The sequence below is a fragment of the Alosa pseudoharengus genome, unplaced genomic scaffold, assembly GCF_046254945.1.
Source record: "Alosa pseudoharengus isolate Yale_2024_CS ecotype anadromous, Long Island Sound unplaced genomic scaffold, YU_APseudo_1.1 YU_APseudo_1.1_scf_21, whole genome shotgun sequence".
NCBI lineage: Eukaryota > Metazoa > Chordata > Actinopteri > Clupeiformes > Clupeidae > Alosa > Alosa pseudoharengus.
The window spans coordinates 7,485,330-7,498,999 of NW_027468674.1; the positions used below are offsets into that span (position 1 = coordinate 7,485,330).

The following is a 13,670-nucleotide window of genomic DNA, read 5'->3' on the forward strand; positions in this document are numbered from 1 at the left end:
TTTATTGATTAAGTGGTCCTTGGTCTGAAAAAGTTTGAGAAACACTGCTGTAGATATCTCAAACTGGAGTTAGGGATAGTCATAATTTGATTGTAGATATCTATTATCAAGTTATAGATATCTTGAATGAGTTTTGATTAGAGATATCTGAAATTGGAGATATCTATAACTTTCATTCTGCCTAGTCAAAATGTAATTATAGATATCTTCAACTGGAGTTAATACTAGTCAGAATCAAATTGTAGATATCTCTAACTGGAATTACAGATATCTACAATTCAATTGCAGATATCCGTAATTCACATAGTGGATATCTGCAACTGAATTGTAGATATCCGTAATGATAAACCCCATAGAAATGAATGGCAAATGTGGCGTCATTTGTCCTAGGAAGAATGTCTTTGTGGATATCTGAAATGACAATTATGGATAGGAAGAATTCAATTGCGGATATCTAAAATGTTCGTTTTGACTAGGCAAAACTGAATTACAGATATCTGCAATACATATCCAGTCTAGCGGGTAAATGTGAAAATCGCTTGCCATACAGGGGCGCCTGCAGGAATTAATGCTATGGTACGCCCCCCCCCCCCCCCGCGCAAAAAAAAAAAAATCACTCGTGAACAATATTTGTCCGTTTTAGGTCCGTGCATTGGTCAGCAAAAAAGTAGCCTACATAGCATAAAAACATCCACATCCAAAATACAACGACAATGTCTACAATGACCTACTCATTTGGACAACTTGATACAGCCCTATACAGGCTAAAGTTACCTTTAGTTTTGTTCTATTTTGTTCTAGCGTAACGTGACGTCTGGCTTTAGTGCAGTCTAACGTTCTGACAAGCACACCAATTGCCTACCTTGTTCTTGCCCATCTGGAATAACTCCTACCTTTGCTGCCTCCATCCTTTGTTTTCGTTGTTTAAACTTGTGATATCCATTGATGAGTATTGAGCAAAGATTCTAGAATCTTTGGTATTGAGTTAGTGAATTTGCTCAACATTGTGTGCTGATAACCATATAGATAGCCGAGTAAAAGAAAACAGTAGCCTATTGCGTGTCTGCGTGCGTATTCTCTCTCCTGCTCAAACAAAATGCGTGCACGTTAATTTTGATAACGTGTTCACTAACTTTACGTAGGCCTAATAGAAAATGGTAAATAGCCTAATGGCATGCAGCTAAAGGGATACTGTGCATAGTTGGGAAGGTATGGTAGGCCAATTTGGTGTGAATACACACACACACAAGGGAAATTTTCTGTTGTTGAGTAGCTTGATGGTACGCACAGTGTGTATGGATGTACACCTGCAGGCACGCCTGCACACACACACACACACACACACACAGAGAGGCAAGGAGCAGGGCACAGACGCAAGCAGCCACATCTGACTAAATGCAGAAAAGCAGGGACTTTACTTTCCTTATTGAGGGAAATTCTTAAAGTAACGGAGTAATGAGTGCTTGTTTTGGAAAATAATGGAGTTACTGATTACTGAATTCGCAAAACTAACGCGTTAAATTACTCGTTACGGAAAAAAACTAATAAGAGTACTCTAACGCGTTACTTGTAACGCGTTACCCCCAACACTGCAACACCACTGAGCTGGGTCACTTCTGCCAGTCTGGCAATATTCAGTCCAATCCAACCCAAACCCAAATGGATTTTATGGATTAACATCATTGGCAGAATCATCACAAGCAAATGCTATAGCTTAAAAACACAGAAACATACTTTTCACATTTAAACAGGAATCAGAGTACAAGAGAATAAGGTTGTAAGATAGTTGTATGTTTATTTGGGATAAATGTAGATTACACATTGTAAAGGAGAGGCTCTCTAAACTAATCTAAATTATCTACTGGATGCACTAAGAGCAAAATATTGGAAAACGAGATAAAGTAAAGGGAGGGAAAGAAAAACAGATTTGTGTCGCGCTACACAGTCCTGTGGGGTGTCTTGGCCTTGCCATCTTCTCCTGGACCCCATGGGCTGCTCAGGTGTGCAGGTGCACTGGCAAGGACCGCTCCATGGACAGCAGTTGCAGATGCTCAGGTGAGGCAAAACGAAAACAGCTAAGAATAGAACTACAGAACAGGGAGTCGGGTGCATGTTGGTGGAGAACTAGAGAACAGGGAGTTACATGTGTACAGTTACAGCTCTATGTTCTAATTGAGGGTGCATGTTACATTACATTAGTGTTAATTTCGTCAGACGAGACGAGAGGAAATATGTTCGTCAACAACCTTTTTTTTCATGACTAAGACGAGACGATGACGAGACGGCAGGAATGTCCTGAAACACTGACTAAGACTATCTTAAGATGCATTATTGTTGACGAAAAAAGACGAGACTAAAATGTTTTGCATGAAATAAAAACTAAGATAAAATCTCTCTTCATTTTCGTCTACAAAATGAGAAGACAGAATATCTAGCTGTTATGTTTTCAAAATATTCCGAATGAGTTCATACGCAACAGCTTTCCTGTAGGCTAGTCTACATGCTGTTGCTGCAACCCTGTGGCTGCAACACGAAACTACATGGAACAAGAACACTGGAGATTTCTGCCAGAGTTAGCAAGCTAACTACCTAAGCTTTATGCCACAATGCTACATACCCAGAAGTTGAAGCTTCTCTCATACAAATTAACATCCCCCAGAATGTCCATACGAAAATATTCATCATGTAATGTCAACTATTTAACTAGTTAGACTGATGATGCAAAGTTTGCTAGCAAGTAAGCTAATATGGAAAGTTCGCTAGCAAGTTAGCTATGGCTAAGATGGAGAGTCTGTTTGGGGAATGTGTTGTGTTTGTGCGCATATCGCCATCTAGCGAGGCGGAGTAAAACATTAATACTTTGGCCTATGACAGTGTTTCTCAAACTTCTTCAGTTTCAGGACCACTTAACTAACCCTAGCTAAAAAAAAAAAGATTATACCTACTTCAACAGTAGCCTATAATTAGTCTACACAATAGGCCTACTCACTGAACCACCTTGCTTATTTGTCTTTGCACTTTGCTTATTGTGTGGATACTGTATGATTTAAACTGGCATATCTTACATAGACAGTGTTGCAGAACTGTTTTTACATACAAGTTGGTTCAATATTGCAAACAACTCATCTATATTATATTTTACCACGTCTGCTCGCGGACTACTTGGGATAGCTTGCGGACCACACTTTGAGAAACACTGGTCTACGAATATGACAGTGGTCCAGTCAAATCTTTTACTGTCTATGGTCAAATCCCAGCCGAGCTATAACTGTAGCTCGACTTACCTGTGCATGTAAACATACTGACTGGCAAAAAATCAGAATAAGTAATTATAACAGACGAGTAGCCCTGTGGACACACAATATTGTTGGAAATTTCCGATGTGTGAAACACTATTTGACTCAAATGGTAATCAGAAATAATTTGTTATAAAAAAAAAAGACTAAAATGTGTTGACTAAAACTGACTAAGACTAAGATACCTTTAGTTTTCTTTCGACTAAAACTAGACTAAAATCACGAGACTTTTAGTCGACTAAAACTTGACTAACAAAAATTATATTTGAATGACTAAATATGACAAAGACTAAAAAGGACATTAAAATTAACACTACATTACATTACATTTGGCTGACGCATTTTTAACCCAAAGCGACTAACAACATGGTACACAGTTTAAGTTTTAAAGCAATTCTCTCAAGAATTTTAGGACAATTTAATTCACTTGTTGGCGGCGATAGAAAGATACTTGATAGTAGCTGAAGGAAAGCAGAGAAACAAAGCACGTCCCAACAGAAGGGAGATGATGGGCTTTTATAGAGAAAAAAAATCCTCCCCTTAGAAAGGCTACTTCATTGGCTACTTAAAAACCAGTCAAGTTGTTGACATCAACTAGCCTTTATAAAAACATATTAAAAAAAAACCCCAGATAAAATGACATGCATCTTGAATTCAATCTACACATATAGTAGGATACATCATGAATTCAGGTAGATTCTTATCAACTTTGTTACATAACCTCATTTTACCTCTGGCCATCTGACGTACAAGTTAGTTTGCATCATAGTTCATACATGTAATTGGTACAATAGTATATGGTTTAAAATACAATCATGCAATTATAGGTCAAAGAGAAAAGGCAGTACAGCAAAGCATTACAATTCTACAATTTCAGAAGTCAAAGGAGTGAATGAATGAGGACTGTAGAGCTGGCAGTAGTTATTAATACATCATCCTGCCATAGTACAATGGGAGAGGAGAGTTGCTAATTGTTTGTTAAGTTATAAGCATCATAACATCATGTTGGTGCATTTCTACAGTACAAAGCCATCATAGAAACCATCATCACATCATCCATCACTGTCTGCTATGGGAGTTCAGACTGCCGCACCAAAAGGAAATTAGAGAGTATAAGTATAAGTATAGTATATATACTCTTTTGATCCCGTGAGGGAAATTTGGTCTCTGCATTTATCCCAATCCGTAAAGTAGTGAAACACACTCAGCACACAGTGAACACACAGTGAGATGAAGCACACACTAATCCCGGCGCAGTGAGCTGCCTGCTACAACAGCGGCGCTCCGGGAGCAGTGAGGGGTTAGGTGCCTTGCTCAAGGGCACTTAAGCCGTTCCTACTGGTCGGGGTTCAAACCGGCAACCCTTCGGTTACAAGTCCGAAGTGCTAACCAGTAGGCCACGGCTGCCCCAGGGTTGTCACCAAAGCCTCTGACATAATTTGGTGTGACCTCCCTACAGTCCACACTCTGTACTCTGAGCTCACCTTAAATCACACTTACAGAATCATCATTCAAACCACCACCTTTTCCAGCTTCTCCCCTGTGGATGATGTTACAGGTCTTTATAAGAACTGAAACCACATGTTTCAAAAACAGCTGCCTTCTACCCTTCACCAATAATTATTATTATTATTATTACTATGTATTTATTTATTTATTATGTTGTATCAAATAATTGATTTGAATGCTCTGTGTAACTCCATGTCTATCTCCATGGCATATCAATTATTACATATCATTGGCTCCTTAAAAACCTTAAGTTATTGACATCACCAAGCCTTTAAAAAATGGTTGATCTATGCAGCGCTGATTTGATCAAACGTGCCCGTACTTGACGATACCAGACCAGGAAGCCATGGACATTTCTACCTACAGATAGAGGTCTTGCTATAACCTCTCTGTACACTTTCAAAGTTTAATACTTTGGTTTGTCTGTAGAAACCCTCAACACACTACCACAGAAATGTAATTATATGTTGAGCATTGATAGTGATATAAAATTGTGACGTAGCAATCTGCCCCATTAGCAACACTGTAAGCCCATTCAGTGATAATGCAAATAATTGGTCTTGCTCAAAACACCACCAATTAACAAAGTTTGGTTTCCATTTGTATGAGATTTTGTGATGTAGCCTGTGATAAATGACTAAATGACTGATAAATGAATGGTCAAATATTTATGTGACTCAGCTAATGTTATAGGCTATACAATTTCCCCTCTTAAGGACAAGCTGCTGTAGCCTTTTAGCCTACTATTAAACATGCACCGACTGTAGGCTACGTGTAGTCTATCACATGATTTCATGCGCGTAAGTGAAAAGGGCCTCGCACCTGTCAAGTTCACATAGGGCCCCGCCCCTCCCTTGCGACAACCCTGCGGTCAAACATTGATTTGATTGCTCTGTGTAACTCCTCGTCTATCTCAATGGCATCCATGTCGGCAGTCATGTAGACGCCATCTTCTGTGTACGCATACTGCGCCGCCCACTCATTGCGCCACAGATTATATCTCCGGTTCAGACAAGCGGCCAGGTGGATAGTGGCAGTCTTTCCCCATAGCATGACTATCCATGACATGGCAAAGACAAACACGTAAAAACGACATCCTTCTTCTTCATCTTCTTCTTCATCTTCTTCTTCATCTTCTTGCAGGTATGGAATGATGATCCGGTCCTCTTTCTGTAGTTTATTGGCCTTGAAAAGCTCTTGAAATGCTTTCCAGACAGGTTCATCACGACTTACAGGATGGACGGTGATTTCTGAGATTTTGTGGAATGTAGATTTACGCATGCGATTCCAGTCTTCAGGCAACACGTTTGGCTCTCCTTCCTCGAAACGTCTGTGGTGGGGTTTAATGGACCCGACAGCAATGCCAGACGCAACATGTGCATTAATACCACAGTTCCATGGAGAGTAGAGAATGGTATCACGAATGGTAGGTATAGGCACCATTGAACTTGTTGGAATGAAGGTATCAGTAACGCCTCCATGAGCAACAAAAACGATGTGTATGTGATCTTTATCTTCCCATCTTGTTCTGTCTTCGCTTTCCAAAATGCTGCGCAAATAACGCAACGAGTAGCGTAGAAGGTTTATGAATTCAACCTGATTTGCTTTTTCTTGCAACCATTCGGCCAACTTAGGGTCCTCGCATGTTGATATGATGTAATTCACAAGGTCCTGCTCCTCAGTATTGATTGAGGCGGAGTATCCACCCAAATTCTCGACGACATGTTTCAGTTGTGCAAATTGTTTGATGATCTCCCTGTGAGGAGAAATGTTGGAGAAACACTGTTTATACTAGTTGCTGCATAAGTAAGTATATATACTCTTTTGATCCCGTGAGGGAAATTTGGTCTGCATTTATCCGTGAATTAGTGAAACACACTCAGCACACAGTGAACACACAGTGAGGTGAAGCACACACTAATCCTGGCGCAGTGAGCTGCCTGCAACAACGGCGGCGCTCGGGGAGCAGTGCCTTGCTCAAGGGCACTTAAGCCGTGCCTACTGGTCGGGGTTCGAACCGGCAACCCTCCGGCTACAAGTCCGAAGCTCTAACCAGTAGGCCACGGCTGCCCTTGCTCTTGTACTACAACAGTAGTCAGTAGTTGGTTTCAATCCAAACACAAAAATCCAGGTTTTGCATCAGTAGTGAATGGACTGCTATTTACTGCAGAAGCCAAAACAGTAGACCGTTTCATGGATAATTTCTGAAACTATGTTAGACCCCACAAAGGCATAATAATAGAGATATTAATATGGCTATAAACAAGACCCTATTAAAGGCACCCTTAACACATTTTTGATCGTAACATAACGTTTTCAAAATCATTTTGATACCACATAAGTATGGCCATACTTGAGAGCATCCAGCTTCTCCTGTAGGATGCTGGAGTTTTCCTTTATCTGTCTAGCTGCATCATTCAGGACTTGGCTGGCCATCGCACCAGAGGACAGGAAGAGAGGAAGACTAAAATTCATACCAACCTGAAAAAATATACCAAACCAAACCTCTGAATAAATTACACAAACATAATATATCATTTGGCTACGGTGTAACCTTTGTTCTCTGAATGAAGAGACTTTCTCCACTATTGTTACATATTCCATATGTACAGGGAATCGACCTACCAGATCGAAGAACTCTTTAAGACACACCGGTTGCACTGGCCACACCCTTGATTAGTACTGCATTAAGCACCTGTGCTGGCGTGGGACTATTGATGAAATTGACACACGTCTCTGAATAGAGTATAACTTACCTTAACTTAGTCTCTTCATTCAGAGAACAAAGGTTACAGCCGACTACCATATCTTTGTTTGTTTGGCCGACAGCCTTGTTCAACAGTATACAATCATAAACTCCATCATTGTAACCCCCAAAAAATGTCTGAGGTGATTTGCAAAGTTTCTGTCAGCAAACTTGCACATTGCTACCCACAGAATGCAGCTGAAGTAAACTGGCTATCAACACATGGGGCGAGTTGATCAATAACAGTCCTTGTGGTTACAATTTTTACAATTTTTGAGAGGTGCACGTCAGACGACGTGCATGCTTTCAAACAGGCTGGGGTCCTATCTTACACCTGGCGCATTGTGGCACCAAGCGCAACGCACTAAATGCCACTGACCAAGAAAAACCTGGTCTAAAGTGAAAGGCACAAGTCATCCCCAGCTAAGAAATATTCATGCCATCTACGTCACTTTGAGGAGAGTGCCGCCATACTTGTGCCCAATCTCGTTTATTTTGGCAGTGAACACAAAGAATTTGAATGTGTGTGAGAGAGAGAGACCATTATCTTGGCTGTGATCCTTATTTATTACTCAACTTAATTTTGTCCCTTAAAGGAGAAATCCAGCGAGTTTTCTCATATACCTCCATTTCTCGAGGTCACCAAGTCACCAAACTGTGGGCACGAAAAAAAGAGATCAATGTGAAAACCTTGAAAACTCCCCTGCCACAGCTTACTCTCCCGTCATTTACAGCCTAGGCTTTTATTCACAACCCTTCCCCACAGGCTACAGCGGGAATAGCGGCTACTCAATAGCATAAAGGCTTACAAAATATAGGTGCGCATACGAAAAATTTATCAAAAGCTCTATAATAGTACTACTTACTGTTTATTTCTGTGTTGTGTGGGCTACTAAACGCACATGAACAGAAAAAAGAAGAGGAAAAAAAGTCTCGTCCACTGATTAACAGTGACATGGTAGGTAACGTTAGCAGAACTTCTAGTGTGGTAGTGTAACTTCTATGCTAAGCTATGCGACGCTATGCTATGCTATGAAAGCACAACTTCCATGTAGTAAGTTACTAAGTTAGTTACTAAGTCCATGCTAATACATTGTGCACATAAATCATGACGGGAAAGAAAAAATATTTTAATATGATAAACAAATGGTTTGGTTTGTTTTGACAAGCAGCGTGTCAGGTCGAGTGCAGTGGCTGAGTTGAGGGCTATCTACACAGCAAAAGTTAACCAGCGATTTAAAAAAATCCCACTTCGGAACCCGGTTACAAAAACTATTGGTTACAGCCTCCTAAAATGCCTGAGTCATGTAGACGCAAGGCCTAACCAATAAAATAAATTCACTGGTTTAAAAAAAAAAAAAACAGCGTAGGCAGGACCTTAATAGTCCACCAGTAGAAATGACTTGTGTTGTGCATAACAATATGTGGATGCAGTTCATTATGTTTTCTATTTCATTAGTTAAAACAAATGTTGAAAAACCAAACAAACACCAGACAATCTTTCTTGGATCACAGAAGAGATAGGCTAAGTGTGGGATAAGTGTTAATTTCTGGTTTGCATTACATGAATGACAAGCAGATATGAGTCAAGTCATTTCCAGGGCTGTGGGAAGTATGGAATCAAAACAACGGCAATAATATTTTGTACCCGTGAAAAGATATTCACATGTGTAATAGAGTTTTGCAACTGTATATGGAAACAGCACGGAACTGTGCATAGAAAATTTGTACTTGTAGAAATATTTTGTGCATGTGCGAAAAAAAAACAGTCTTCAAGGATATGATTTGCACATGTGTAGAACCGTTTTGCAGCTGTGGAATTAATTTGTCTGTGTGCAAAAAAATAAAATAAAAAATAGGCCTATCTAAAGAAATATTTTGTGCACATTTGTCCACTGGGATTTAGTTTGAACGTGTGTGGAACAGCTTTATAGCTACAGGCAATAAAGGAACTTATGTCTTTACAATTAGGCAGAAATTGGGAGAAGTGTGACATCCATCGTTTGTATGCAACACTGCAGTGTTTTCCATACATTGACTTATTTGTGGCGGCCCACCACAATATCAACACTGACCACCACACAATGATTTTCTATGTTGTACTATTTAAATGGGATGAAATCCTGTCATTGTACAGCTATGTGCGCCTTTGCACAGCCTCTCCTTGAGTCTGTCCCTCAACAAACCTGCATGCATGTTTAAAGAAAGCATTAAAAATCCTGCAAGGATTGTTGTTGGCATAGAAGACGACTGGCTAAATCGTGATTAAATCCATTAGCATCATAACACCGTCACCTACCACCACAAATAGAATTCAATTCTGTGGGAAACACTGCACTGGATGTACAAAGCTACAAAACTTTTTTACAGACACAAATTTTGGCAGTGTTTTGTCGTCGTTTCTGAAGAGCCAATCAGCGAATTTTGGCATGGTCTTGACAGCATTTCTGAAGAGCCAATCAGCACATTGCATCACCTACTGACTAGCCAATCAGGGGACGTCCTGAGTCACATCTCTCATGCGGGTTCTCGTCGGCCAGGGTTGGCGGGCACCATAGGCACCACACGCACAGGCAGGCACAGAGCTAGCGAACTCAGGTCTTAAATCTAACAAGTTATGCCTTTTACAACACGCTTTTTGATGGAAAAGTGGTGTTTAATTTAAATAATCTTTGTTTAGTGAACGCATAAAACCATCGAAAGCGTAAGCGAAATCAAGAATTACGATCTTTGAGTTTGTTTATCGTTATCTAGCAACCAATGCTTTAAGTGCTAAAAATTATTGCAGTTTCACTATGTACAAGATGTGCTGTAGCACAGTGGTTAGAGGAGCGAGATTTGACTTAAGGATCTTTGGTTCAAATCCAGCATCAATCATTCTGCCAACGTTAGTTTTGGACTGGATATTTACATGCCAACACAAAAGGTTGTAAAAGTAGAAAATATTATTGCCGTTGTTTTGATTCCATAGGGAAGGGGCCGTGGGGAGTGTGATGTCACTCTCATTGGTTTAATGGATGTTACGGCCAAAACACACCTGACCCATGGTTAAATAAGGAACATAAGAACAACCATTTTGAACTTGCGCCCAGCATTTTTACCGTTTACTGTTATCAATATAGCATAATTAGATTCAAACATGCCTTAAATGATCATGCACATCACGCTTCAGACGTGGCACTTTTGACCGTTTAAATAGGAGCCCATCAACTTTTCTTTGCAAGTCACATGAATTCCAATGAGACTACCGTAATTTCCCAACTCTTAGCCGCGGCTTATACATTGACTTTGCAAAATTTCTTCAGCTATGAGTTTAATACATGGGGGCAGTTAATATGGCATTAATATGGTTTTGTTTATTTTAACTTGCATAAAACACTATCCTGCGGCTTATACACAATGCGGCTAATGCACAAAAAAATTACTGTATTCATACTGAGGTCGCATTGCAACAAAATTGACCTGTATCAGATTCAAATATAGAAGACTAGGTTCACACTACCAAGTCAATATCAAAATTGTTCACTTTATATGACCGATATCTGATGTTTTCCAAACAGTGTGTTCTTTGTTGTTGTTTTGCGTATGTGGGTCAGTTCAGGATCCATCATCAGTGCTCACTGGGTAGGACCAAGGGGGCAGGCGAATTCCCGGAAGTAGAAGCATCCATGGAGCAGTGGTTATCAACCCCATAGAACGCCTATTCATTTAGGATTTTTTTGAACTCCCATAACTTCATATAACATATATCCTGTGCCGATATTGTAGCTTCTGTATTATCTACATAAACAATAGAAGGCAAAACAGGCTCAACTACCTCGTATGTAACGTTGAGGTTCCCATAAGAAGTATAGTTAGCGAGTCCGTTAGGAAAGCTAACGTTTGACGTAATATGACACTATTATGCCTGTCGCACGGTAGGGAGATAACCGTATTGTTTGGATAAGAAGCTAAGTCCTGCCAGCACGGAAACTCATGAACAAAGCTATGTAGCCTACAATACCATTGTATGTTAAGGTAAAGCATTACGTATAGGCAAGTAAACCTAATAAAAAACCGGCACTAACGCTAATCATTTCAGAGGTTTTCGATGGATTGACTGTAGGTCGGAAAAGTGGATGTTTTACCATGATTGTGTTTGAAGATGATCATGTCTGGTAGTTTCAACATTAACATGACTTAATATCACTTGTTAGGATGATATTAATAATAATACATAAATAAATGTTTAACTTTGATGACTTTGAAGGTGAAGGAAGTGTGAGAAGAATTTCTATGTGAACCATCTATCATAGGAGTTACAAGATTCAGTTCGATGGCTAACGTCACGAAGTCTGCGCAGTACGATGGCAAGCCAACTGAAAAAACCTTCAGTGCCCTCCCATTGAAAACAACGGAGTCTGTTACTGTCTATGGGTAGGAGGACTCTGATAGTGGCCACATTTCATAAAAACATTGCAAACAACCACACAAATTGAGCATTTAAGAGTTGTGGTGTGAACCTAGCCGTTAAGGCCAAAGCAGAATTGGAAAAAGTCAAACTTTTCAAAAAACAGGACTTGAACTGTTCAAACTCTTTTCATTTCTGTTATGAACAAAAAAAAACAGATTTGGCCTAGTAATGTGGACATAACCTTAGCTAGTACTGAATTGACCTGTCGCTAAGCGCCACCCTTAGAACGTTGATGAGCCAATGACAGTCCAGCCTCAACGGGACTCGGACATCAGCTCGGACAACTAGGAAACAACAGGGAGGAGGCATAAAATGACAAATTAATGGTTATTTATGGAGTTTATTAACTCAAAAAACCCCGACGGATAACATTGGTCAAACGTTTTGCATGGGGGACGTGTAATAGCCTACTGATAGCCGGTACCCCGAGAAGCTAGAAAACGCGGTATATTTTCATCAACAGTAGCCTACTGTAGCCTACAGGACGTCTCTCGCGTTTGCAACAGCTCGACGTAATGTAGGCTACTAAGCCAACAATGTGGGCACAGGTTCCCTGTTAAATCCCAAGATGAAAATGCTCATTAACCAACTACTATATTCTTACAACATCAAATAACGTAACCTAACATATCTTAGTATCAATCTTCCACTAGCTAGCATTAACGTCAGTGGTTTTTGCACGGTGATTTGCACGCCTACTCGCCACAACTGCTTATCACCTTGTATGTAGACCTATTCTAAAGTTTTGAATACACCCCTCCATAGCATAATTAAGTCCCTTTTGATAGCTTCTGGAGGAAAGTAAATCTGTTATCAACCAAAACGTCCTCAAAGCCATTGTCCACAATGTATTTCTAATCAAGTCTGGTTTGTTTGTCCGAGTTTTCACACGTAACAATGGGGGGCAGAGCTTAGCGACAGGTCAATTGATGATGTTTTCACGCTAATGATCATTTAAATGCTACTAGTCTCTCTCTCTCTCTCTCTCTCTCTCTCTCTCTCTCTCTCACACACACACACACACTCACACACACAACAAATACCTTCAGTCCTCCTGTGATGGCAGTCATGACCGTACCAGGTGCGAGTGTGGTGGTACTGGTGCTGGCTCTTGAGAGGCAGTTCAAGGCAGTCATTGGGTCAACAAGACTCCCTGGTCTTGACTTGTGATGGAGTGTAGCCTGGTTGAAATTCTGCAGAACCTCCAGAGGCACTTCAATATTATTTCTCCTAGCGATCTGCCCCATCAGCTGAGTCATGACTTCAAGCTCCGCAGCATCAGCAGAGCTACTGGAGGCATGGGCAGTAGGTGTTTTAAGCTCCGCAGCATCAGCAGAGCTACTGGAGGCATGGGCAGTAGGTGTTTTAAGCTCCGCAGCATCAGCAGAGCTACTGTAGGCATGGGTAGTAGGTGTTTGTTCTGCACACTTCTTGAGCAACTCTTCTAGCAGCTTCTTGATGGCGTTGCCCATTTCTTCATCTTATCTGACCACCTGATGAGCTTCCTTGATGATGGTGTCACGGATATTGATAACACGAGAGGGGACAACGGCGGTGGTAAAGGCACGTGTAACGCCAGCAACACCCTCTTTTGCAAAAATAAAAGGGCTGGCCAGGCTAATAGCTACTACTCTGGCAGGTAGTAATAAAGCAGTTATTACTAGTG

The 13,670-nt window shown here is 40.5% G+C and overlaps 1 protein-coding gene across 1 annotated transcript; it reads right to left on the reverse strand.

The window, feature by feature from the left end:
* Positions 1 to 1,728: 1,728 nt before the first annotated feature.
* Positions 1,729 to 13,313, reverse strand: LOC143137536 (uncharacterized). Its single transcript, XM_076297772.1, has 3 exons — positions 13,048 to 13,313; positions 7,159 to 7,286; positions 1,729 to 6,561 (listed from the first exon to the last, which is right to left on the reverse strand). Exons 1-3 carry the CDS (start codon positions 13,261 to 13,263, stop codon positions 5,637 to 5,639), a joined length of 1,269 nt encoding a protein of 422 aa, XP_076153887.1. The 5' UTR covers positions 13,264 to 13,313; the 3' UTR covers positions 1,729 to 5,636.
* Between the last annotated feature and the right edge of the window lie 357 nt (positions 13,314 to 13,670).

What these genes read in the sequence shown, in the direction of transcription:
- LOC143137536 (XM_076297772.1), bottom strand. Translation starts at nt 13,263, where the DNA reads ATGACTCAGCTGATGGGGCAGATCGCTAGGAGAAATAATATTGAAGTG. An exon ending in CCATCACAGGAGGACTGAAG is followed by an intron (nt 7,287 to 13,047) that starts GTATTTGTTGTG and finishes ATATTTTTTCAG; the next exon opens with GTTGGTATGAATTTTAGTCT. An exon ending in GAGAAGCTGGATGCTCTCAA is followed by an intron (nt 6,562 to 7,158) that starts GTATGGCCATAC and finishes TTCTCCTCACAG; the next exon opens with GGAGATCATCAAACAATTTG.